The sequence below is a fragment of the Oncorhynchus kisutch genome, linkage group LG29 (genome assembly GCF_002021735.2).
Source record: "Oncorhynchus kisutch isolate 150728-3 linkage group LG29, Okis_V2, whole genome shotgun sequence".
NCBI lineage: Eukaryota > Metazoa > Chordata > Actinopteri > Salmoniformes > Salmonidae > Oncorhynchus > Oncorhynchus kisutch.
Genome location: NC_034202.2, coordinates 32,949,621 through 32,975,939, shown reverse-complemented (window position 1 = coordinate 32,975,939; position 26,319 = coordinate 32,949,621). Strand labels below are relative to the sequence as shown.

Here is a 26,319-nt window from a genome sequence, read left to right as displayed (position 1 = left end):
TGAAATAGCTTCATTTTATTGGCATTCTCTTTTTTCACCTCTGTTTTCTAAAGTACCACGTAGAGGGAAACCGAGCAGAGTTCTTTATTGATGATTCCACGACTGCGAATGCCTTGTTTAAGGTATCACGGAAGATCACAGACAAAGAGGGCTACAAGGTACTGTTTTTTTTCTTCTCCACAAAACCGACCTCTGGTGGTTTTATCAAATGGTGTTAAGCGGGATATTTCTGGCAGACTGGACACCAGACATGAACACATTAATAACGCCAGCAGAAGTTTTAAGCAACAAGGCTGGCGTCAGAGTTAAGTTTGATGGCAATCAATAAGGACGGGACCATCAATAAATAGGACCTTGAGAAGGGGTCACGGTAAGGCTGTGGTTAATGATTAGGGCTTCGTAAAGAGCTTTCAATAGAAATTTTAGGACATAACCATTTCCCCCTGGGGATAGTCATTAAAAAACATGTCATTCACTCCTCCATCCTCCATCTTGTCCAGGTGACTGTACTGATGAATCCCTGTCCTCCACCCTCCTTTCTTCAGTCTGAACTAAAGCCAGCTGATCTGGAGCACCTGAAGGTAAGACGAGGAGACCAGCTCTCGAATAGGAGGAGTGATTGTTTAAATAACATTATTGTATTGATATTAGAGTCATCAGCAAGGTTATTACTTTTTATCTCCTTCAACTCTACTTAGTAATGCCTCCTATTCTTTCAAGTACCCGCTAATGATAATATTGCAACATTCATTATTTAGTTTCATGTATAGAGAGGTGTAAGGGCTGAATGCGTAAAACTGTCTTTCCCTCATTAGCAATGCATGGCTAAACGTTTTGATGGCTCTCAACAAGCGCTGGACTTGAACAACATCCGGATAGACCCAGGTACACGGCAAGAGCAATTAGTCACATCAAACGTTTTTCAATGTTGTATTTGCGTTATACGACCTGTATTCTGGTAGTGCCATCCAACACTCCTATACTTCCCTGATTTCCACAGACCTGGTGTCCCAGAACATTGATGTGACTTTGAACAGAAAGAACTCCATGCGTGCTGTTATTAAGATAATTGAGGAGAATATTCCAGAGGTATGGATGTGGTCAGTCCTTGTAGCTGAATAATGAAAGAATATGGATGCCTTCCTCTCCACTTATCCCTTCTCCTTTCCTTCCACAGCTTGTTTGTCTGAACCTTAGCAACAACAAGCTATTTAGGCTGGATGACCTGTCAGAGCTGGTCAACAAGGTTCCCAACCTGAAGACACTCAACCTTTCTCATAACGAGGTGAGGAGACTGGGCCTGGTTGTGGCTCAAAGGGACCTAACCCCAGCACTGACCTTTACTGGGACTGCACAAAGTCTCCTCTTACTTTTCAGTTATCTACATAATTAATTTAGTCAATTGACTGGGACAAGGAGTTTTCTCTCGGTGTCTGTTCTTGTGAGTAATACCTGGCTGTTTTATTGGATGTTCTTTTCCTGCCATCATTCCAGTTAAAGACAGAGCGCGAGCTGGACAGGATCAAGGGTCTTAAGCTGGTGGAGTTATGGCTGGAGAGGAACCCCCTTTGTGACTATTTCAAGGACCAGGCTTCATACATCAGGTCAGTCTGTGCTCAGGATGGCTGGGTGGGTAATGGTAGGCTGTTGACAGTGTGTTGTGAGATCGTTGGCTGGGTGGGTAATGGTAGGCTGTTGACAGTGTATTGTGAGATGGCTGGGAGGGGGGATAGTTCATTCTAGTCCCTGTATTTCAGGGGGTAACTTGACTGTTTTCAGGAAAGCCCTACTCTGTGGGATATCACATGTTGTTTATGGATTATATGAGCCAGGAAGGACATGTTTGGTCTGGTACTACTGAATAGCAGCACAACGCTCAACTTTGAAGGAACCGGAGTGACTTGTTGATCACCATGCTATCAGAGAGTCTAACTGAGCCCCCTCACATTACTACAATAACATAGGTGGTGATTAAGTTGTTAAGACTTGACATGATCTGTTCTTGGGCAAGTGTTGAAATCGCACAAATAGCCTACTCAATGCTTGTGGGGCTGCACCTCAGTTCAAATGTAAAGCCACGTTTATGATTATTTTTATTTTAGGTGTATGCCATATGTGCCCATGTTGACATGATCAAACCATGAACCTCTTCATACTATATAGATCCATATTAACCAGCCAACAAACGCATGCACAAGCATTTCACTACACTCGCATTAACATCTGCTAACCCTGTGTATGTGACAAATAAAATTTGATTTGATGGTTTTAGTTGAGGAAAATGGCTATCATTTCAATTATTTCTACACCCCTGCCCCCTTCTAGATGCAGGTTTAACTGTCTGTCTGGGTACTCTCTTTTTGTCTGTCTCAACTGATCTCACGCTTTCCCTGTCTGAAACTCAGCAGCTGATCTTTCCTCCATTTGTTTTCTTCCGTGAAGATGGACCTGTGCCCCCTACAGGCACCCCTGAAAAAAAATTATAAACTAAATCCTGACAATTAAAATTTCAAGAGCCAATACCTCTAGCATACATAACTTGGCATGGATAATACTGACCACAGCATTGTGAATGAGACTCATACTTTGGGAAGAACTTGGATCACTAAAATGGCATTTTGGAAAGGAATCCTTTTGTAGCTCAGGTGATAGAGCATGACGCTTGTAACTCCAGGGTAGTGGGTTTGATTCCCGGGACCACCCATACGTAAAATATATGAATGCAAGCCTGTAAGTCGCTTTGGATCAAAGCATCTACCAAATGGCATATAGTGTGTGTGTTTATATATTAAAGATTCATATGGGAACATGGTGTTGGTACATCCTCTCATCCTCCCCTATATGGGTCATGAAATGTGGCCAGTGAAGAGGGCTGGTTAGCCAATGACGGGTAAGATCCCACCTTTGATACCGGGACAACCTAAGACAGGCACAGTCGTGCATCTGGCCACATCATACCTACGTACGTATGCACTTTGATACGTACAGTATATGCTGAACGAAGAAGACATTGAAGTAAAGAACAAAGATTTGCGCTACAGGCCTGGGGTTGGTGCGGGAGAGAGGTTTCCAAAAAGCCATGCAGAGTCCCCAAATACAAGCTTTCTCATAATTCCCTTAAATCTAACATGCCTTCAAGGCTTGTTTGTGCCACAAGTTGGTAGACACATCTCAGAATGTAACAGCTGGAGTGAAGGAGAGGCTTTGAGAATGAGGGACACAAAGATGTATCAAGAGACTCTCAATTAGTGGGATTTCTAAATATATTAAGTTGATTTCCGGTTAAGGATATAACACTTAATGTTTATTCTGTGGTCATAAACACATGCAGTCACCTCAGAATGGTCACTGATGAAGTTGATGACTCGTTTGGTCCTTCCTCAGATATCCCTCTCAACATATTTCCCTAAAAAGAAACATGTTTGTTTAATAGGGCTTGGATGCCCTTTTTGTTTAACCACCCCCAAAATGTTAAAGCTGAAGTGGGGTCCAAAATTGTATTTATTTGTGGCACCAAAAATGTTGTGTAAGATATATGCAGTATCATTCTTGCATTAATCAATGCTAGCAACAGAGGTTCCTCCTGTAGTGATCTGTAGTGGCGCTCAGGGCCCAGCTCTTTCTGTTTATTTTCTTTTCTATTTGTCTTTTCTTCATCTAAAGGGGATGCTTTGCATGGTCTCCTCAAATAACACATTTTCTATTCCTTAAGGCTGGCTAACATACCACTCAATCACCCTAGTGGAATTGCATCTTCTATCAAAGCTTTTTGTGAACTCCTCTTTGGTGTTTTGGTTTGATCGAGCATGCCTGTCTTTTCTATGTTACCATAAGTTTTCCCTCTTCCCTTTCTACCTGAAACGACATGGTGTAACTTTAACTAGCCTTAATGTAATGGTTGAACCCCCTCGTGTATACCCATGATTCATGTCAATCTTTCATCTCCAACAGTCTCCATCACCACCTCCTACAGTCTTTAGATTCCATTTCACTGTCTCTTGGTCCTGTGACGTGTGTGTGTGTGTGTCAGACACCTCAAACATGCAACATTTGAGTAGTTTGACCATAATCTCACTCTTGTGGTCTCTACCAAGTACATTGGTCACACCATGGGCCCCTCCCAATCACCAGGCCACTCCCCTATACGTGTGAAAAGCACTGATTTGTCTCTTGTTGGTATGGGGCGCTCACAACCAACGTTCACACCCCTTCCAAGACAACGTGTGTTTCGGCGTGTAGGGGGGGACGGTGAGTATCATCACAAAGGGGTGAGTACATTGCCACAGGACAGGGGGCCCGAGGCCCACCAAGTGGCACAGCGGTTTAAGGCAATGATCAGTGCTAGATGCGTCACTACAGATCCAGGTTCAATCCCGGGCTGTGTCGCTGCCGGCCGCGACCGGGAGACCCATGAGGCGGCACACAATTGGCCAAGCATCGTCCGGGTTAGGGGAGGGTTTGGCCGGCTGGGATGGCCTTGTCCCATCGCGCTCTAGCGACTCCTTGTGGCTTCTGGGCGCATGCACGCTGACACGGTCGCCAGCCGCACCAACACATTGGTGCGGCTGGCTTCCGGGTTAAGCGAGCAGTGTGTCAAGAAGCAGTGCGGCTTGGCAGGGTTGTGTTTCGGAGGACTCATGGCTCTCGACCTTCGCCTCTCCCGAGTCCGCATGGGAGTTGCAGTGATGGGACAAGACTGTAACTACCAATTGGATATCACGAAATTAGGGTAAAAAGTACCAACAAAAAAAACATAAATAAAGGGGCTGTCGTCATAGATTGATTTGGTATTGGTTTATCTGTATTGTACCGTTCATATTAGTTCAAGAGGATGTGTCGTTGTAACATTGAGAACCTCTCCACTGATATGCAGAGCTGACTATATCATGTTCAGGAATGGGTGTGTTCTATTCTGAACAATCAGTTCGAAACAATATATGCGGTTTTAATGACGAATCAAGTCCATGTTGGTGTTTACTGCCTAGTTCCGCCCCTCATTTCAGTTAACTGTATGGACAGGGATTATATCAACATTTGGGTGGCTATTAGAGATCCTTATCCATGGGTGAGGCTGTGAGTGCATGAGCATATACTTTAAAAAATATATATATTTTTACCTTTATTTAACTAGGCAAGTCAGTTAAGAACAAATTCTTATTTTCAATGACGGCCTAGGAACAGTGGGTTAACTGCCTGTTCAGGGGCAGAACGACAGATTTGTACCTTGTCAGCTCGGGGATTTGAACTTGCAACCTTCCAGTTACTAGTCCAACGCTCTAACCACTAGGCTACCCTGCCGCCCAGTGGAGAGAACAAGTATTTGATACATTGCCGATTTTGCAGGTTTTCCTACTTACAAAGCATGTAGAGGTCTGTGATTTTTATCATAAGTACACTTCAACTGTGAGAGATGGAATCTAAAACAAAAATCCAGAAAATCACATTATGATTTTTAAGTAATTAATTTGCATTTTATTGCATGACATAAGTATCTGATCACCTACCAACCAGTAAGAATTCCGTCTCTCACAGACCTGTTAGTTTTTCTTTAAGAAGCCCTCCTGTTCTCCACTCATTACCTGTATTAACTGCACCGGTTTGAACTCTGAACCTGTATAAAAGACACCTGTCCACACACTCAATCAAACAGACTCCAACCTCTCCACAATGGCCAAGACTAGAGAGCTGTGTAAGGACATCAGGGATAAATTGTAGACCTGCACAAGGTTGGGATGGGCTACAGGACAATGGGCAAGCAGCTTGGTGAGAAGGCAACAACTGTTGACGCAATTATTAGAAAATGGAAGAAGTTCAAGATGACAGTCAATCACCCTCTGTCTGGGGCTCCATGCAAGCTCTCACCTCGTGGGGCATCAATGATCATGAGGAAGGTGAGGGATCAGCCCAGAACTACACGGCAGGACCTGGTCAATGACCTGAAGAGAGCTGGGACCACAGTCTCAAAGAAAACCATTAGTAACACACTACGCCGTCATGGATTAAAATCCTGCAGCACACGCAAGGTCCCCCTGCTCAAGCCAGTGCATGTCCAGGCCCGTCTGAAGTTTGCCAATGACCATCTGGATGATCCAGTGGAGGAATGGGAGAAGGTCGTGTGGTCTGATGAGACAAAAAAGAGCTTGTTGGTCTAAACTCCACTCGCCGTGTTAGGAGGAAGAAGATGAGTATGAGTACAACCCCAAGAACACCATCCCAACCGTGAAGCATGGAGGGGGAAACATCATTCTTTGGGGATGCTTTTCTGCAAAGGGGACAGGACGACTGCACCGTATTGAGGGGAGGATGGATGGGGCCATGTATCGCGAGATCTTGGCCAACAACCTCCTTCCCTCAGTAAGAGCATTGGAGATGGGTCATGGCTGGGTCATCCAGCATGATAACGACCGAAAACACACAGCCAGGGCAACTAAGGAGTGGCTCCGTAAGAAGAATCTCAAGGTCCTGGAGTGGCCTAGCCAGTCTCCAGACCTGAACCCAATAGAAAATCTTTGGAGGGAGCTGAAAGTCCGTATTGCCCAGCGACAGCCCCGAAACCTGAAGGATCTGGAGAAGGTCTGTATGGAGGAGTGGGCCAAAATCCCTGCTGCAGTGTGTGCAAACCTGGTCACGAACTACAGGAAACGTATGATCTCTAATTGCAAACAAAGGTTTCTGTACCAAATATTAAGTTCTGCTTTTCTGATGTATCAAATACTTATGTCATGCAATAAAATGCAAATGAATTACTTAAAAATCATACAATGTGTTTTTCATGATTTTTTTAAATTTTATTTATTTATTTAGATTCCGTCTCTCACAGTTGAAATGTACCTATGATAAAAAATTAGACCTCTACATGCTTTGTAAGTAGGAAACACTGCCAATTTTGTGCAGGTTATCAAATACTTGTTCTCGCCACTGTATATGTGTTTGTGGTTGAATAGTGTTTAGGGGGATGACTGTTTATTTATAATCAGCACTAACTCCTGTCTCTTATCTTCTGTGTTTTTGTGAATGTCGGACAGCGAGGTGAGAGAGAGGTTCCCCAGGCTTCTCAAACTGGTAAGGATTCAATCAAACGCTTTTAGGATTTCAACAATTGTTTATTCAACTCGTTTTGGATATTATTATTATTGTATTTGTGAAGAATTTACATCTCTTCAATTAGTCATCTTTGTCTTCTCTTCCTAGGACGGTCAGGATCTCCCCCCGCCCATAGTCTTTGATGTGGAGGTGACTCCTGCCGCCCTTCCACCTTGCAAGGTAATACATGCACACCATTGGTTCTCATTTAGGGGCTTTGCATGTAACCGTGTGTCAAAACAGGAGTGTTTTCTTTTAAATGCTCACCCTTCGACTGCTGTCACAGCCCAGCTACTTCTGCTCTGAAGAGATCAAGACTCCCATCGTTGGCTTCCTACAACAGTGAGTTTTATGTTGAATCCACGGTCAAATGCATACACATTATTGAACAAATACATACGTACACTACACACTGTTATAGATGCGGTAAAGAGGTCAATGGAAATGCCAAGGAAACTCTTGGTGGAAAGATTACGAATGACCGCATTGCCCCCCAGCAAAATTATCCTACATTTAGGCTTTTGTTTATATGTGTATATCAGACAATGTTGATATAGAAATCATTGTATAATGCTTGTATGGATGCCAACCCCTATACATGTTCATGTCATCGTCACCAATCAACTGCATTACAGTTAAAGACTACTTTGAACATCACCACTGATTTCTGTATGCTAGTGTTAGCAGTTGATGTTACTATTCAATAGCACAGACTCCAAAGCATCCTATTTCAGGCTCAATGTATAAACAAGTTGGACCAATGAGAACTTGCATGTAGCTATGAGTCCCGGACTGAAATCCCTCCCATGTCTCTAACCCATTGATCATTAATCCCCTTTTACAGAAAAAACACTATTTCCATTGATCGTTAGTACTATATTGACTTTTAGTATTCTATTGACCTATCGTCCTCTGCGTTGTGTATTTATCTTCGAAATATTCTTACACTAGCTATGCTACCAGCTTATACAAACGGAAGTTAACATTTTAGCAGTAATTTATAAACCCTGAAAAGGGACAACTTCTAAACGTTATGCAGTGAAAACAGCCAAATATATCCAAATCAGACTGTATTAACCACATTGTGGGCCTGTTACAATACATCAATCATGACGGATTTGACAAATATCCACTTTGTTAGATCAGATTTGTTAAATGTGAGCCAATCCGGCGTTCCATTAACCTCTTTACCGCATGTATCCTTTGCAAATCTCAACTAAGCCGGAACCCAAAATGCTCTGATGCACTACAACACACCTTTGTTTTTGTTTAAATCTGTTTTTGTTTAAAATTTTATTGATCTGCTTTGATAGATACTATCTGTACTGATTGGAAATGTAAGTTGTTGTGTGTTTCTTATGATGTAAGTTTTTAAAGAATAACTTTTTCCCCCAGATACTACAGTGTGTATGACTCCGGAGACAGACAGCCTTTGTTAGATGCCTACCACGATGGAGCAACCTTCTCCTTGAGCATGCCCTTCACCATGCAGAACCCCTCCAGGTACCCCTTGGCTAGTTATTAATGTTCCCTGTCTCCAGCAGCATGCATAAACGGTTTAAAATAAAGTGTCAACAATTTTTTTTAAAGATGGCGCCGGGGGAGATGGCTACCGTTTTATGGGCTCCTAACCAATGTGCTATTGTGTGGGGGGTTTTTGCGTTATTTTTATCTTATTTTGTACATAATGTTTCTACCACCGTCTCTTATGACCGAAAGAGCATCTGGATATCAGGACAGTGATTACCCACCTCGTACTGGACCATGATTTTTTTCTTTAATGAGTTGGACGAGAAGGGTTTACTTCAGACACCCCGACAAGGCCCAAATCCACATCATTCACATGAAGAAGAGACGGAGATATCGGGGATGTAGGTCGGGGTGCCTTGTAAGGATCCGACGGCGAGTGAGTAAACCCCCTCTACCATCAGTCCTATTAGCCAACGTGCAATCATCAGGTAACAAAATGGATGAGCTCCGATCTAGACTATCCTACCAACGGGACATTAAAAACTAATATCTTATGTTTCACAGAGTCATGCATGAAAGACGACATGGATAACATACAACTTGGCGGGGTTTTCGGTCCATCGGCAAGATAGAACAGCTGCCTCAGTTAAGGCAAGGGGTGGCGGTCTGTGTCTATTTATAAATAACAGCTGGTGCACAAAATCAAATTTTAGGTTTTGCACGCCTGATGTAGAGTATCTCATGATAAGCTGTAAACCACACTATTTACCGAGAGAGTTTCCATCTATATTTTTCGTAGCTGTTTATTTACCACCATAAACCGATGCTGGCATTAAGACAACACTCAACGAGCTGAATAAGGCCATACGCAAACAAGAAAAATCAATAAGTGCATTGATGACATCGTCCCCACAGGGACCGTACGTACATACCCCAACCAGAAGCCATGGATTACAGGCAACATCCGCACTGAACTAAAGGGTAAAGCTGCCGCTTTCGAGGAGCGGGAGTCTAACAAGAAATCTCACTATGCCCTCCGACGAACCATCAAACGGGCAAAGCATCAATACAGGACTAAGATTGAATTGTACTACACTGGCTCCAATGCTTGTTGGATGTGGCATGGCTTGCAAACTATTACGGACTACCAAGGGAAGCACAGCCATGAGCTGCCCAATGACACGAGCCTACCAGATGAGCTAGATAACTTTGATGCAAGCAACACTTAAGCATGCATGAGAGCATTAGCTGTTCAGGACGACTGTGTGATCACGCTCTCCGTAGCCGATGTGAGTAAGACCTTTAAACATTCACGAGGCCGCAGGGCCAGACAGATTACCAGGATGTGTACTCAGAGCAGGCGCTGACCAACTGGCAAGTGTCTTCACTGACATTTTCAACCTGTCCCTGACCGAGTCTGTAATACCAACATGTTTCAAGAAGACCACCATTGTCCCTGTGCCCAAGAACACCAAGCTCAGGGTTCAACACCATAGTGCCCTCAAAGCTCATCAATTAGCTAAGAACCATGGGACTAAACAACTCCCTCTGCAACTGGATCCTGGACTTCCTGATGGGCTGCCCCCAGGTGGTAAGGGTAGGTAAGAACACATCTGCCACGCTGATCCTCAACACAGGGGCCCCTCAGGGGTGTGTGCTCAGTCCCCTCCTGTACTCCCTGTTCACCCATGACTGCATGGCTAAGCACGACTCCAGCACCATTAAGTTTGCTGACGACACAAGGTAGGCCTGATCACCGACAACGATGAAACAGCCTATAGGGAGGTCAGTGCCAGGATAACAAACTCCTTCACCGGGATCAAGACAAAGGGGATGATTGTGAACTACAGAAAAAGGAGGGCCGCGCACGTCCCCATTCTCATCGACGGGGCTGCAGTGGAGCAGATTGAGAGCTTCAAGTTCCTCTGTGTCCACATCACCAACAAACTATCATGGTCCAAACACACCAAGACAGTCGTAAAGAGGGCACGACAACGCCTATTCCCCTTCAGGAGACTGAAAAGATTTGGCATGGGTCCTCAGAATCTCAAAAAGTTCTACAGCTGCACCATCGAGAGCATCCTGGTTGCATCACTGCCTGGTATGGCAACTGCTCGGCCTCTGACTGCAAGGCACTACAGAGGGTAGTGGGTACGGCCCAATACATCACTGGGGCCAAGCTTGCTGCCATCCAGGACCTCTATACCAGGTGGTGTCAGAGGAAGGCCCCAAAAAATTGCCGAAGACTCCAGCCTCCCTAGTCAGACGGTTCTCTCTGCTACCGCACGGCAAACGGTACCAATTCTTGGTCCAAAAGGCTTCTTAACAGCTTCTACCCCCAAGCCATAAGACTCCTGAACAGCAAGTCAAATGACTACCCAGGCATTTTGCTTTGTCCCAACCCCACCCCCATTTTTACGCTGCTGCTACTCTGTTTATTATCCATGCAGTCACTCTACCTACATGTACATATTACCTTCACAAACCGGTGCCCCCCCCACATTGACTGTACCGGTAGGCCCTGTATTCCGCCACGCTACTGTTTTATTGTTGCTCCTTAATCATTTATTTTTCTTCTATTTATTTATTTTGGTTTATTTTTGTAAATACTATTAAATAAGTGTTAGGCATTGTTGGTTAAGGTAAGTAAGCGTTTCACTAAGGTCTACACCTGTTGCATTCGGCGCATGTGACTAACATTTGATTTGAGTCACTCAGTATCACCGATTTGTCACCTGTTTCTAAGGTAGTCAGTTGGTCACTGTCTCCCTTTGTGTCTAGGTGCAGTCTTGGAGATTACCATAAAGACAGTCGCAACCTGAAAAAGCTCAAGGATCCCAGTGAGTCTCGTGCTTCTGAATCGCTACTTCAGTTTTCAGAAGTGATGGTTGTCATGATGTCATCTCTTGCAAATGTAGTAAACCTGTTGGTAGTGAAAGTCACCATGATTGTGTTCGCTCATATACACAAAGTAAATGATTTGAAAACCTTTGTTCTTTCAGCCACACGATTCCGCTTACTGAAGCACACTCGTCTGAATGTGGTGGCTTTCCTGAGCGAACTGCCCAAAACGCAGCATGACACTGCATCTCTAATTGTGGACGTCAACACCTTCACCGTGAGTGGAATACTTTTATAACCATCAATTCGCATTCAAAGCCCATGACCATCCTTGATCTCCTGTCCCTCTCCTACTCCTGTAGAACACATTACTGTCGTTCACGGTCACTGGAGTGTTCAAAGAAGGTATGTTTGTTCAACTTTTCTAACTTGGTTAACGTATGTAGTTTTGTTTTGTTTCCCACATTTTCATTCCCCAAAAAGTCATGAACCATGTATGTTGCGTTCTCCTTCTGTCACGCCAGTTGAAGGTAAATCCCGTGACTCTGTGAGAGCTTTCTGTCGGGTGTTTGTCACAGTGCCAGCTGGAGGGACAAGGTAGGCCCTAGCCAAAACTCAGCCAGATATGTACTTTGTCTTGATCTCAATAAAAATGTTGATACTAATGGGGGGAAAAATTCCTCATGTATTCCTCTCGTTTCAAAAGTCTTTGCATAGTGAATGACGAGCTGTTTGTGCGCAATGCTACGACTGAGGAGATCCGCCGGGCCTTTGTGGCACCTGCCCCCACCCCATCCAGCAGTCCTGTCCCCACCCTCTCAGCCCCCCAGCAAGAGATGCTCTCTGCCTTCTCACTCAAGTCCGGCATGAATCTTGAATGGTCCCAGAAGTAAGTGGGAAACACTTAATTTGTCACTACTTGAGCCCACTTAAAATAGAATGCAAACACTGTCCCCTATTGTCGCGTTGCTTTGTTTTTTTATGTACAGGGTTTCGTGGGTGTAATGTTGCATTCATATTGGTTCTAACCTACTTTATCAATGTATATCAGGTGCTTACAGGACAATGAGTGGGATTTCAACCGAGCAGGGCAGGTCTTCACAGACCTCAAGGTAAATAACTCCTTATTTTACTCTGTAAACATTCCTAGATTCAAATCTTCATCCTAGTAAAGTATCTAAGGGAGCAATGTGTGTTGCTTTAGTTGACAGAATTTTGTTTTACCTCGAATGTTATGCACCCTTTTAGGCTTCAGATAGTAAAAACAACTTCTACTGTTTCTCCTCAGGCTCATGGAAAGATCCCAGATGTCGCTTTCATAAAGTGAACAGGAATGGCTGTGAAGCTTTTTAATTATTGTCATTGGTCTTATTTCTGTTGATTCTTATGCAGTTATCCTCCTGGATTACAAGATAACATACTTCATTATTTGTATAATTAAACATGATTTAACGTGTTCAAATAGGCTTGTTATTTCATCACACCGAACAGCTTCCTAATATTGAGTGGCAGCCCCCATTTTGCTCTCAGAACAGCATGAACTATGCTGGGAAAAACCCAGTATTGTTGCACCTACTACCATACCCTGTTCAAAGGCACTTTTGTCCTGCCCATTTACTCAGAATGGCACACAGCTTACAAATGTTTGAACTTGTCTACACTGAAGTGGATTTAACAAGTGAAGGCTATGATCAACCTCAGAAGAAGAGCAGGTGTTCCTAATGTTTTGAATGCAAGTAGTTTTGCGTTACGTTGATTGCAAACATTTTTATGAACTTACAAGGATTCAAAAGAACTGCCATGCCTTTTACTTAACAGCATATCAGGATCAAATAATGTAAACGATTCAGACATGGTTATTGCTCTTGCAGGAAATTTTATTAGGTAACAGATTTGAAAGTATACAGAAAGGATTTAAGTGCCATTCAGCTTAATTGTGCGTTTAAATTCAGCTTCTCTCTTGCCTCTGTCTAAAAATTATCCCAATCTCCCTGAGCAGCCAGTAATGACATCAAGTAGGACTGCCCTGCCATCATCCATAAAGCCGGTGGAATAAACCAGCACACCTCTTTGCAGTCTTGAGCACATCTATTTTTTATCGGTTTTGTACTCCAGTTTACGAAGCATACAATGGCTGTACATTAAAACCACATCTTTTTCCTGCCGCTGCCTAAGATCATGGTTGCACAGACGTGAAAAGAAGGATCAGGTAAACTAGAATGTGTGTAGTAAATCAAGTTAGACTTCTGTGGTTGGAGTGCTCTGGTCCCAACCGGCCTACACCAGCTCAGAGAGCATGCTGGAAGCCAGGCTGCAGCTGAGGCCGGTGCCGTCAGGCTCCACGTTGATCTTCTTCACAACTCCATCCTCCACCACCATAGCGTACCTGAGAGAGAAGAAATGTGACGATGCTTTTTGCAAAGTAAAATCCAAATGTTGAGAGAAGTGAGTTACCCACTCTACATTGTGTTGCAGCAACACTAATAGAGAAGACCTCACCTCTGGGAGCGCTTGTTTCCAAGCGCAGCCACAATCTGATCGTTGTCTAGCAATAGGTCCACTGCCTGTAAAGAAAATAAAATTGGTGTCACATTCACGCGAGAACTCTTTAATATGCAACGCAGCAGTTTTCAGCAAATCATTTCTGGGTAACTATTAAGTACCTTACTGTGATGTTATAGTAAATTCAAAGAGCAATTTCTCAAGCAAGAATTTTGCTAGGACTCAGTGGTATGAGTGGGAAGGGGAAAACTAGCCATTATTGGTCTTAACTAATTTACAGCCTGGTGGTGTCACCCATCAGGGCAAAATTCCATCCCACCAAAACAAGCGGAAGTTTCAGACAGTCTTTTACCCTGCGAATCATTACTGGGAGAAATACAACTAAAAGAGCATTCTAATTTTCAGAATTTCATAGTATTATTTCAACCTCTGTGTGGAAATATAAAACACAGGCATATCATGTTTGACTGCACTGGGCCTTAAATAAAAATCAAAGCTTTGAAGACATATCCGACCTTGGTGAATTCTCCAGTAGAATCAGCTAGCATTCGCACCTGCAAAACACATGGAATAGACATTAACATGCAAGTCAAATCTGTACGCTGTAGCACACATTTGATTAAACTAAAAAAGGTATTAATTTCATACACACAAGATTTCTTAAACTCCTGCAACCGAGGTAAAGAACCATTTCAAGTTGGATATTCGACAGATATTTGCGCTTTCAAACCACTTGAGCCACAGACTCCAAATAAGTGTCATGTTGGAAAAATTGCACAGGTCTTATTTTCACGATTTGGACATTAATTCACTTTCCAAAGCTAATAAACATGTGGAAATGTGAGCAACATTTTGTGTTCCTAGTTGAATTTAGTTGGAGCGTAAACAAAGTACAATTCTTTTTTTTACATTAGAATTTCAATAGCTCTTTGGTCATGTGACCTGCTGACTTCAAACAAGGTTCAATGTCCACCGACTACCCTTCTATATTGCACACCCTTTAGTTTGTCCATTTATCTCAAGATTTTACATGATTATTTCAATAGCTCCTTGGTCATGTGACCTAGTGACTTCAAACAAGGTTCAGAATGTATACACATTGCATACACAATCCCCACCCTTTAGTTTGTCCATTTTCATCTCACATGAATTTTCTACATTTTAGTGTAAGCTTGCAGGCCTTGGTTTTGCATGGGTGTTAATTAAAAAAATATGTATTTTTAGAAGTTACATTTTCCAGCCTCGCAATAACTATCTTTCCCCTGGACACTGAAAAGATCTGCAAATGGCTGTATGCGGTATGGATCAAGGACAGGAGAGGTGTTCGAACAGAGGTGCTTGTAGGCCTCATGAAAAACAATGTTTCATGTGCTCTTTTTTTAATCGCAGTGATTTGTCAGTCAGAGTCAACTTGATAATGTGAAAATCCTTTTCATAGCATCACTTTCATATACTTTACATTAAGACAAATCCTACGTTGAGTATTAGAACAGTTTCCATAACCTGATAATGACTTGATATGAGTGCATTCACAACAAGCCACCTGCAGACAACTTACAAAATGCAATAGTGCATTTGAAAGGTTCGTTTTTCTGATAAATAGTTTTGATGCACGGCCTATTTCTAACTGGAAAATTAATTCCTACGTCTTTTGTAAAATCCTTTTTCCAAAATCGATTTAGGTAAATTTTTGTGAAGAGGTATGAGGGTTGTGATATGGGTCATTTAATAGTGAAATCATTTAAGGGATTAAGGGATCAATACATTTCAATATTGCTTCCCCAGTATCTGCAAGAACCATCAGGACAAGTGTTTTTGGTTGACCCTGCTGGACAGAAAAATGAGGAATCAGAACATGCTGAATTCAAATTCAGGTCTTAGTTATTCCATTGTACTGGATCTAATACATATTAGCATTTTACATAAATTCTTACGTGTATGACATACTGTGAAAAACTCTTGGCTACTGGCTCTGTCACTTTCAGACATGCGCAGAGCAGACTGAAAGGGGAAGGGTAGCTCTTGACTTGAACCACAGGGGTTCTCTGTAAAGAGAGTAATCAAAAAAGGCACAGACACACCCCTTGACTTTCTATTGGCACTCTTGACCTGTATGTATTCTCTCCTGATTGGCTCTGTGGTGCACAGTCTGGCAGTCTGACTAAAGTGCCAGAGGTATGAGGAGAGACATCCTCCTTTGGATTTATGGGAACAAATAATTCCTAACACTTTGGATCCTATTCTTGGACAGTTAGAAGACAATGCATCGATGCAAAAAAAATATTTAAAAAATACTGTCCATGAGTAACCTCAACCTTGTGGGTGTTTGGGCCAATAAAGTGCCAACTCAATTCTACCACGGACTAGTCTCTCATGCCCCTATGAACGGGGACACAGGGCAAGTTTTTAACCCCTAATTTGGCCTCTTTTCTTGACACACAGTAGCAGTTTACCAGATAAGTCAAGATCAAAAAGTAGATTGTTGTAATGGTGTATTATGTCCTGTGCTGGCCCCATTGTCATATCCATTCTGGATTCTGAGTGGTAAAATCATAGCTGAAAAACGCATCTTTGTATGTGTGTACTGTATGTGGGAATGTCTTATGTCCGTCCTACATGTAGTGTTGGTCCATGGAATATTCCTCAACTGCATCTATTGCAAATAGAATTATCATGTCAAAATAATATCTGAAAATGTCAGTTGAACAAACACACTTTGGTGCTTACAATTCATTCTCCATTGTCATAGATATGGTGGGCACGGTCATCTGTGATCTTTGATGTGACTTTCTTGTGAGATGAAAATGGACAAACTAAAGGATGTGCAGTGGGTAGGCCCACTGAATGGACATTCTGCACCTTGTTTGAAGTCAATAGGTCACATGACCAAGGAGCTATTGAAATTGTAAATGTGTAAAAATTCATGTAAAATCTTGTGAGATGAAAATGGACAAACTAAAGGGTGTGCAATATAGAAGGGTAGTAAGTGGACATTCTGAACCTTGTTTGAAGTCAGTAGGTCATATGACCAAGGAGCTATTGAAATTCAAATATGTAAATATATAATTTAAAATGGTGTGATATGTCAAATCGACAACAAAAAAAAAATGTGCAATGTGTGTCTATGCCATCGGGTTAGCTACAACCAGTTTTGAAAGTTTTAGGAGTAATGGTTAAAGAGCTATTGAAATGAGAAAATGCTGATTTGTCACTATGTTGACGGTCCCTAACTGCTGTTGGTGAACGAAAGGAAAACTACAGGCGAATATCCAACCTGAAACTGTCTTTACCTCGGTACTCCTGCACAGTTAAGGGCCGCGAATACATTCAATCCGAAACCGCAAGCTTGACATTTAAAGGTAATTTCCATTTGAGCTGACATCTGCAGCGTTTACCTTGAATGCTATCGCCGTGAATGTGATAAACCTGCCATTAAAAGACGCATTGTCTAGAAGCGCAACTGGATGAATCCCGGCATAATACTCAAGATGCAACATGTTCAAGAACAGGTCCTGTAAGTGACGGGGATAACACTCAAAGCCACAACCATATGTCAGGTCAGACTAGGGCTGTGGAAGTCACGAAATTGTCAGCCTGTGATTGTCAGGCAAATAACTGTCGGTCTCACAGTAATCAACATAATTAACATCTCCTGGCTACCACACAGCTTACTAGCCACTGATGCAGACCTTTGGAACATCTACATTTAAAAAAGTCTAATAAATCCATGTAATATAGCCTACACCTTAATTCATTATTTTAGACTGGTCTAAATAAGCATGATACGAAGAAAAGGTAGTCCATTTCAGAAGAACCGAATAGCATACGGAGTTTTCCTTATGTTATATCCTGAACTGGCTATGCCAAATGGCTGTGGGCTACACTAGTTCGTGTTATGGTATGAAGAATACAATTGAACAAAGCTGAATAGAATAGAAAGTACATTTTCTCTAAACGATTTGAGGAAGTGCGCACATGCAGCTATTCTGTGTTGAGCGGTTAACAAATAAATATGTACCTTTATATCCTTAATTTATAGTTATGTAACTTCAGTTCCACAAACGTTGGGCTATATATGTTTTGTTTTTTAATACATTGTAAGGCTGCATGATGCGACTAATGATGATTTGATAAAAGTCAAAGCATGAGCTCGGCTTTGTTTTTTTGCTGCAGGCTGTACACACCATCTCGTTCACAATTTGACAAGCACTTGATTATGCCTCCAATTTCACGGCTGCATTTTTTTAGGGCTATAATGTGCCCTAAAAAAATGTATTGCCTTTTGCGGGCAGCGGACGTTGTGCCCTTCTCCCAGAGTGCTGCGTGCTCTGAAGCACCATTCACTCGCATGGCTCTCCATCACATGATCAGGTCTTTCTAACAGGATACAAGTGAAGACAGACAGTCCGGGAGGCAACTGCGAGGTTCCTATCCAATTCTGAGGTGCATATTGAAGATCTGTCCACATTTACTTTTCGTCAGCCAACAAGATGAGTAGGCCTAACGAACAGCAAAAGCACTATACTATGTCAATCTACTATCCCCCATAGTACAAAGTTGACCTATTCTGTGCAATAAATAAATATTCCAAACAGTCTGGGACGGTTGTAGGATGCAATAGATCCCCAATTAATACAACCACTAGCATCAAAACATGTTTTTTAAGCAATGTGGCTGATGCAACAGATCAGAACATTTAGCTTTAAATGTTGATAAGCCATTAGGCTATTTCTTCACATTGTAAGCGCAGAAATGTGCACATGGTAGTTGGCTATAAGCACGACTGTTCCATTAGCGGGAAAACCCCATTATCAAAAGTATCCGCAAATGCGATTATACATGTATAATGCTTTTATTATAAAAGGTGCATTTTTATGTGAAAATTATCTTCCCCAAACTTGAAACTCAAGCGCTGCTTATGTATGACAGTTAGGCTCTACTCCCCTTATAAAGCAGATGATTGTGCTTCATTTTAAAAAGTTATTTGGCCACTATGGTGATATATATACCTTATCAAAACATATAGGCCCATGGGCTAGGCTACATGAGGTGTGCAACTATAATTAGAAAAAGTCGCAAAGAAAGGCATCGTCTCGTGCCTTATGCTGGGCATCATTCACAAGTCATAGGCTAATAGTGTCAACCATCAGACGATTCTTGATTTAATTTTATCTTCACATATACTATTTAATATGTGTGAAATTTGTTTTGATTTAGAATGGACCATTATCATGCACCCGTCTCGGAACAGGGGCAGCAGGAAAAAATACAAAATGCACTTAAATAGAGAATGGAGGACACTTTTCCCTTGGTTCGTTTTCATGCCAGCCAGGTAGGCTATACTCCTGTTGTAAAGAGAAGCAATGTTCTTAATATTAGGAAAGTTGAGAAATAAATATAGTAGGCCTAGCCTATAGAAAGCTGATGGGATCCTCTTTTTAATAGAGGCCATCACTCTGTTTTCATGCGCAATTGCATAGCCTAAAGAAATGTTGACAACATGAGCTCATGGGCTCCCATGAAGTCTTTGATTAGATTTTCAATCACATTTGCATTGATGTCAGAGTAATTAGAGTGACATTAGAGTGCGGAGTACCAGGCAGTTAGAAAGTTTGGTAGGCTACTAATGACCACCAGCAGCATCAGAGCTTGGAGAAGCCTAATTACTGTGACTAAACGGTCAAGTGGAATTTGAACACAGCAACAGCCCTGGGTCCGACCAATGATATAGAGATATATAAATCATTGGGTCAGACCGGTCTAGACTGAAGAGCCACACTGTCTGAAGGATCTCTCAATATAATTCAACGAGTTATGGTCTTGATGTAGTAAATGTTTCTGTTTGGGAGATAAGATCTGTCCAATGACTTAACGGTGCAATCTGCAGTTCAAACAACAAAGCAGACACCGGTCGCCACTGGTTTTTTGGCAAACAGCTGAGGAATTGGGCTTGGGAAATGTAACCACTCAATCTCAGAGAGAAAGCTATGGATGCAAGGCCTGACCATCTATGAGATCAAAATTATAGTTAAAGTTTCCCACCTATAAAGTGTTTGTTTACAAAAGACATGCTTACATTTGGGGTTCTGATAGGCTACGACAGTTGAACTAAGCTCATGAGGCATTTGTAAATTATATTGTTCAAGAATCAATAGATATCATTCATTTAAAAGTCTAAAAATGTATGTAGCAACTTCATATTGATTTCTCAGGACAGATACCTGCAACCAGATGAAAATGTTTTCCTGTACCTAGTAAAATGCTGGAAATCATCATAACAGAACAGAGTTTTTCAGCCATAGCCTGAGGAATACACTGTGTAGACTACATTTCAATTACTATTCAGAAGGCTGAAGGCCAAGGTATCAGCTTGTCATTTTCAAACAGCATTCTGCACCTTGCCTTCTGCTCCATGTTCCTTTCCCCAGGCAGCCATAACGAATGCGTCGTTAACGGAGACGCAGGCGACCTCCTGTACACCCTTGCTCTTCAGCTCTGCTGCCTGTGCCACAAAGCCTGGAAGGTGAGTCTGAGGGATACAGGAGCAAGAAAGGACGCGGGATGTGAAACAGTGATTTCAGATGGTGCATAAGGGACGTACATGGGCTGCGTTTAGACAGGCAGTCCAATTCTGATCTTTTGACCAAATCACATCAGATCTTTACACATCAAGTGCCGATTTGATTGGTCAAAAGACCAATTAGTGAAATAAATAATTGGGCTGCCTGTCGAAACGTATCCATGGTGAAAAAAAAGAGTGCTAAAGAGAAACGCACATCCAGGTCCATTCATTGAAACTAGGATGATCTAAATCAGGGGTAGACAACCCTGGTCCTGGAGTGCCAGGTGTGTTGAATTTAAGCAATCACTGACCTGATTAATTAGCTCAGTGTGGTGCCTAGTTGGGACAAAATCCCATTCAAAATCATGGTTTCCCAAACTCTGTCCTGAGGCCCACTACACAGCTGATTCAAATAACCAACTCATCATCAAGCTTTGATTATTTGAATCAGCTGTGTAGTACTAGAGCAACCCCCCCCCCCCCCCCCCCCTGCTCTAAAGGGACATTACCTTGGAACACCCAGGAGTGAAGGCCCCTGGCACAGCAAAGAGAACTCCCTTCTTCCCCTTGAAGAGTTGGTCCATAGACACCTTATTGCCTGGCTCATTCTCCTGAACCTCCACCGCAGGAAGCTTATCCCCAACCTAGTGTGTGTAGAGGGGAGGCAATAGTTCAATCAAACACTGTTGAAGGTCAATCAAATGCTATGGAATCACATGAAAGCTGAAAATCATTTGAAAGTAAACCATGGTTTTGTTGAACATAAATTGCAACCCCTATTTAGTTAGAGGTACATAATTATGCACTTGACTAATTCCGTACTCATGTACAGCAGAATTTGGTGAAGAATGTATTGGACCCAGGCAGTGGTTAGGGACAGTCTGCCACCACAACAGCCTTGAAGTTACTACTGGAGCATGAAGACTTTGCTTAATGTTAGAGCAGAGTCCTTTCTGGGGCACTCACTGTCAGCAGTATGTTTAGCCATGCGCAGTGTTGGTGCATCTACCGACTAGCCTCGTACAAACAATCTTGATCGCAGAGGTGTAACCAGACCTCACCTTCTTGAGATATACTCGCTTAGTCCAGTTCACGCTCCAGTAGGAAACATGCGTTTCTCCGATTGTGTGCTTTATTTCAAAGTGATTTTATCTATTCATTCTCATAACTACTGGAATACATTTGTCAATAATATCAGTTGGAAAAATGTTTGATTATTACCACAAAAATACCTGTGTGTTAAAGTAGAGGTCTTTTTCAGAATTATCCATAACTATTACCCAGTGAATCATTACATGAAGAAACAAAACAATTAACATGAACTGTACTTTTTGTGTTGAGCATCAATGAACAGTTGTGCATTTATTTTGGCATGGTCTACATGTAAAGAGATTATGGCAAGATATTTGTAGATAATGATAATATTCTTGATGACTTTTGTTTATTATGGGAGAAAAAGTGTGGCTCAGTTTCCTTAACTACAATAAGGATAAAGAAAAAAACTTTTACCGCAAATTATTTGTGCCAATGGAAAAACCTCATGTTCATAAATGTCAATTCACTAATAAAAAATGTAAACACACTAACTTTATTTCAATAAGGAGTTTGAGCAGTACATTAGGATCATTCTAGAAATAAGAAAGCTGTAAAAGCAGTCAATTTGTGTGTCGTTTAAGGTCTTTGTATAATCTCTCATTTGTTATAACCCTAGCATATAGCGTATACAATGAATGTACAAAATGTTAGGAACACCTTCCTAATATTGAGTTGCACCCCCTTTTACCCTCAGGGCAGCCTCAATTCGTCAGGGGCGTTCCACAGGGATGCTGGCCCATGTTGACTCCAATGCTTCCCACAGTTGTATCAAGTTGGCTGGATGTCCTTTGGGTGGTGGACCATTGTTGATACACATGGGAAACCGTTGAGCATGAAAAACCCTGCAGCATTGCTGGTCTTGACAAACTCAAACCGGTGAGCATGGCACCTACTACCGTTAAGGCACTTAAATATTTTGTCTTGCACATTCAACTGTCTCAAGGCTCAAAAATCCTTCTTTATCCAGTCTCCTCCCCTTCATCTACACCAGGTATTCCCAAACTGGGTTACGCGTACCCCGCAATGCAGTCAGGGGTATGCCAAATAAAAATGTGATTTCAAATTTTTTATTTTCCTCACATTTTCAAACAGTCCATTTATATTTTCCAACGGGGCTATACATTTGGGTGAGGTTTTTTTCTCGCCTAAGTAGCCTCGTTTCATTGGCAAAAATCAAATGAAACCATCTAGTGTTCAGTGAAATAACAACACAATGTCAAATACAGGTAGCCTCGTCAAATAATTACCATTACTCTCTCGCAGGAATTCCACTAACGGTCCGTATGTAGCCAAACGTAGCTGCCGCTCATTCCGTTTGCTCGAAAATGGCTAAAATGGCAAAAAAAAAGTAAGGCCCGCGTCCATAGAGACACATACCAGCTCTACTGGTAGTACTGCTACTACCAGAAGTACCTACACCTGCACCTGTCGGTGACACAAGTTGTTCTGCTTCCACGAGCACATCCAATGCTAGCGTCAGTAATTGTTGTTAGCCCAGCTAGCATGGACACTGACAGTTGTGAACCTGATGCAGCCGAAGAGCTACTGCCCCCTTACCCGGGAAAGCACCGAACAGACAGGGATGTTGGACCATCGAAGAGGCGCAAATATGATAACTACATTGAGTTGGGGCTCACTTATATTGGGAGTAGTACCTTTCCACAGCGTGTTATGTGCAAAAGTACTCTCACACAACTCGATGAAACCTTCACTCTTGCACAGACATTTAGAAACAAAACATGCCAATTTGAAAAATAAGCCACTGGAGTTTTTTGTTGTTGCAAGAATTAAGATGACTTTCAAGTAGTAAGACATGTATAAAAGCAACAGATACCATTAATAAGAAGGGTCTAGAAGCGTCTTATATAGTGATCTACCGAGTGGCTAAGACAGTCAAGCCCCATACTATTGCGGAGGACTTCATTCTTCCTGCTGATGTGGATATGGCTAGAACAATGCTGGGGGAAAAGGCCCAAAAAAACTATACAGACAATTGCTTCATCAAAAAACACAGTGACATGGCAGGAGATGTTTTGAAACAATTACTGCTTTGCATACAAGCCAGTGAATTGTATGCATTACAGCTGGAGGAGTCTACAGACGTGGCGGACCTGGCATAGCTCCTGGTATATGTCCATTATATTTATGGGGAGGGTCAATTAAGGAAGACATCCTCTTCTGCAAACCAGGACAGCATGAGAGGATATTTTTAAAGTACTGGACAACTTTGTGACATCAAATGGACTTTGGTGGTAAAGATGTGTTGTTATCTGTTCTGAAGGTGCAAAAGCCATGACAGGGAGACATAGTGGAGTGGTAATGCACGTGCAAGCAGTTTCTTCCAATGCCACTTGGGTACACTGCAGCATCCACTGAGAGACTCTTGCGGCAAAGGGAATGCCTGACAGCTTTAAAGACGTTTTGGACACTACAGTGAAAATGGTTAACTTTGTTAAAGCAAGGCCCCTGAATGCTCATGTATCTTCTGCAATATGCAATGATATGGGCAGTGACCATGTAACGCTTTTACAACGTACAGAAGTGCACTTGTTATCAAGGGGCAAAGTATTGACGCGTTTTTAAAAAATTGATAGACAAGTTCTCTTTCCCCACCATAATTTTCACTTGTCTGGCTGCTTGCACGATGACAAGTTTCTCACACGACTGGCCTATCTGGGTGATGTTTTTTCCTCACCTCAATGAACTGAATCTAGGATTACAGGGACTCTTCTCAACTATATTCAATGTGCGGAACAAAATTGAGGCTATGATTAAGACGTTGGAGCTCTTCTCTGTCTGCATTAACAAGGACAACACACAGGTCTTTCCATCATTGTATGATTTTTGGTGTGCAAATGAACAAGCTTATGGACAATGTCAAATAGCGAAGCACCTGTGGGAGTTGGGTGTGCAATTATGCAGGTGTAGCCAATGTGAAATGGCTAGCTAGTTAGCGGTGGTGCGCGCTAGTGGCGTTTCAATCGGTGACATCACTTGCTCTGAGACCTTGAAGTAGTGGTTCCCCTTGCTCGTGGAGCGATGGGTAACGATGCTTCGAGGGTGACTGTTGATGTGTGCAGAGCGTCCCTGGTTCGCGCCCAGGTCGGGGCGAGGGGACGGACGTAAAGAGCCTCATCGAAATTGCATCAAGTGGTTCTGTGAAAATTGAATTTAAATCAGAAGCCACTACCACATTTCTAGAGAGGGCTGCGCTCAGAGTTTCTAGCCTTTGCAAATCGCGCTGTTAGACACTGATGCCCTTTGCAACCACATACCTATGTGAGAGTGGATTCACGGCCCTCACTAGCATGAAAACGAAATACAGGCACAGACTGTGTGGAAGATGATTTAAGACAGAGACTCTCCAATACATCCCAACATTGCAGAGTTATGTGCATCCTTTCAAGCACATGCACCCTTCTCATTAACCTGTGGTGAGTTAGTCACAATTTTCAATGAATAAATACAGTTTTATAATGTAAGATGTTTAAATAAAGAGCAAAATTTTTTATCATTATTTGTTCCCTGGTCCTATAAGAGCTCTTTGTCACTTCCCATGAGCCGGGTTGTTACAAAAAGTAATTTATGTTTAATCAAATGTATAGTGTGTGTGTGGCAGGCTTACAATGACGGAAAAAAACAACATGTTAGAGTGCGCTGACCCTGGTGCTAGAGGGTTTACTACGCAGCTGGAGGTTGAATGTTTGAAGGGGTATGGGACTATAAAAAGTTTGGAAACCACGGATCTTCACGGATTTGAAGTGGATTTAACAGGTGACATCAATAAGGCATCATAGCTTTCTACTGGATTCACGAGTCTATGCAATGGAAAGCACAGGCGTTCCTAATGTTTTGTATACTCAGTGTTTGTTTTTCTTTTAAGCATACTGGTGTTTCGTGCAATACAGGTTTTTCAAAAACCCATCCTGATCTCGCGAGCATACATTACATTTTGCTACATGGATAGCAATTCGCGAGATGAGGATATTTCTTCCGAGGCTATCCACCTACAGCCACAAATAAGTAATAAATAAGTGGATGTAGGAACATCTATGGATAGGGGTCTACGGTGGTAACTGTATAGTAATATGTATTTGATAGAAAACGGATTTCATGTTGTAAAGCCTTTATGTATACTTCCTTCATGCGTCAGATCTGATTCCCTACAAATGAAGTAGACAAACCTTCCCAATCCGGTTATCTTGCCGACTATAAAAAGCAGACTTCGCTTGAATGCAACGGCCGACCATATTCATGTTTTTACCCCAATCAGGACAAATGCCTAGTTGCATCATGGACTCGAGAATGGCGGCTGTATGAGTCATGGACTCGAGAATAAGTATAATAATCACGTTTTACAAATCTCAAAATTGTCTACAGTCAAGGTCAACAAGGATCGTTATTTTTAGATTTAAACATTTTTGTTGACAGCATTTCTTACCTTGATAGGCATGTTGACAATGATCGTGGAGTGTAGTGGTCTGATGCACTGGACAAAACCGGTCCCTTTGAGAATCGCTGAGCTGGAAATCATTGGCCTATGTTGAGGCGAGCCCCTTTGACGCCGTTCATTGGTAGCAGACGACGTTCAGTGCGGATGTCACAAAAAAAATGTTTACACAACTGTTACCCCACCCCCGCCCCAAGCGTCCGTTTGCAACGGAATTTACAATCCTGAAAATACCAGTTTACTGCAATACTTATTTTGTCAACTCTTAACACAGTTACCACCTTAGGAGTAACTGGTGGTAGTGGGTGGACTGCGT

At 42.2% G+C, this 26,319-nt stretch overlaps 2 protein-coding genes across 3 annotated transcripts in view; one reads left to right on the top strand and one right to left on the bottom strand.

Moving 5' to 3' along the window:
• LOC109874124 (nuclear RNA export factor 1) overlaps window positions 1-13,469 on the top strand; it is a 20,725-nt gene extending 7,256 nt beyond the window's left edge. Inside the window, exons 5-21 of one of the 2 annotated variants that reach the window (XR_004206184.1) lie at window positions 54-158; window positions 501-581; window positions 816-885; window positions 1,001-1,089; window positions 1,178-1,285; window positions 1,495-1,604; window positions 7,026-7,062; window positions 7,192-7,263; window positions 7,370-7,425; window positions 8,479-8,586; window positions 11,335-11,393; window positions 11,556-11,671; window positions 11,757-11,799; window positions 11,919-11,924; window positions 12,101-12,283; window positions 12,446-12,506; window positions 12,683-12,856. Coding sequence is in view for 1 of the 2 variants with exons in the window: in XM_020465915.2 (XP_020321504.1) it covers window positions 54-158; window positions 501-581; window positions 816-885; window positions 1,001-1,089; window positions 1,178-1,285; window positions 1,495-1,604; window positions 7,026-7,062; window positions 7,192-7,263; window positions 7,370-7,425; window positions 8,479-8,586; window positions 11,335-11,393; window positions 11,556-11,671; window positions 11,757-11,799; window positions 11,919-11,991; window positions 12,101-12,283; window positions 12,446-12,506; window positions 12,683-12,721 (1,410 nt within the window). In the remaining variant the exon portion in view is untranslated. Of the gene's footprint in view, window positions 1-53; window positions 159-500; window positions 582-815; window positions 886-1,000; window positions 1,090-1,177; window positions 1,286-1,494; window positions 1,605-7,025; window positions 7,063-7,191; window positions 7,264-7,369; window positions 7,426-8,478; window positions 8,587-11,334; window positions 11,394-11,555; window positions 11,672-11,756; window positions 11,800-11,918; window positions 11,992-12,100; window positions 12,284-12,445; window positions 12,507-12,682 lie in introns of both variants that reach the window. The other variant, XM_020465915.2, reaches the window with a different exon arrangement.
• LOC109874126 (peroxiredoxin-5, mitochondrial) lies at window positions 13,251-26,319 on the bottom strand. Its single transcript, XM_020465917.2, has 6 exons — window positions 25,995-26,319; window positions 20,968-21,102; window positions 20,294-20,425; window positions 14,412-14,450; window positions 13,894-13,958; window positions 13,251-13,780 (listed from the first exon to the last, which is right to left on the bottom strand). The coding sequence occupies exons 1-6, from the start codon at window positions 26,085-26,087 to the stop codon at window positions 13,672-13,674; spliced, it is 573 nt and encodes a 190-aa protein (XP_020321506.1). The 5' UTR covers window positions 26,088-26,319; the 3' UTR covers window positions 13,251-13,671.

Coding starts and splice junctions, on each gene's coding strand:
- LOC109874126 (XM_020465917.2), bottom strand. CDS start 26,087: ATGATTTCCAGCTCAGCGATTCTCAAAGGGACCGGTTTTGTCCAGTGC. Junction 21,103..25,994: donor TTGTCAACATGCCTATCAAG/GTAAGAAATGCT, acceptor TACACACACTAG/GTTGGGGATAAGCTTCCTGC. Junction 14,451..20,293: donor AACATGGAGCAGAAGGCAAG/GTGCAGAATGCT, acceptor TGTGTTTTGCAG/GTGCGAATGCTAGCTGATTC.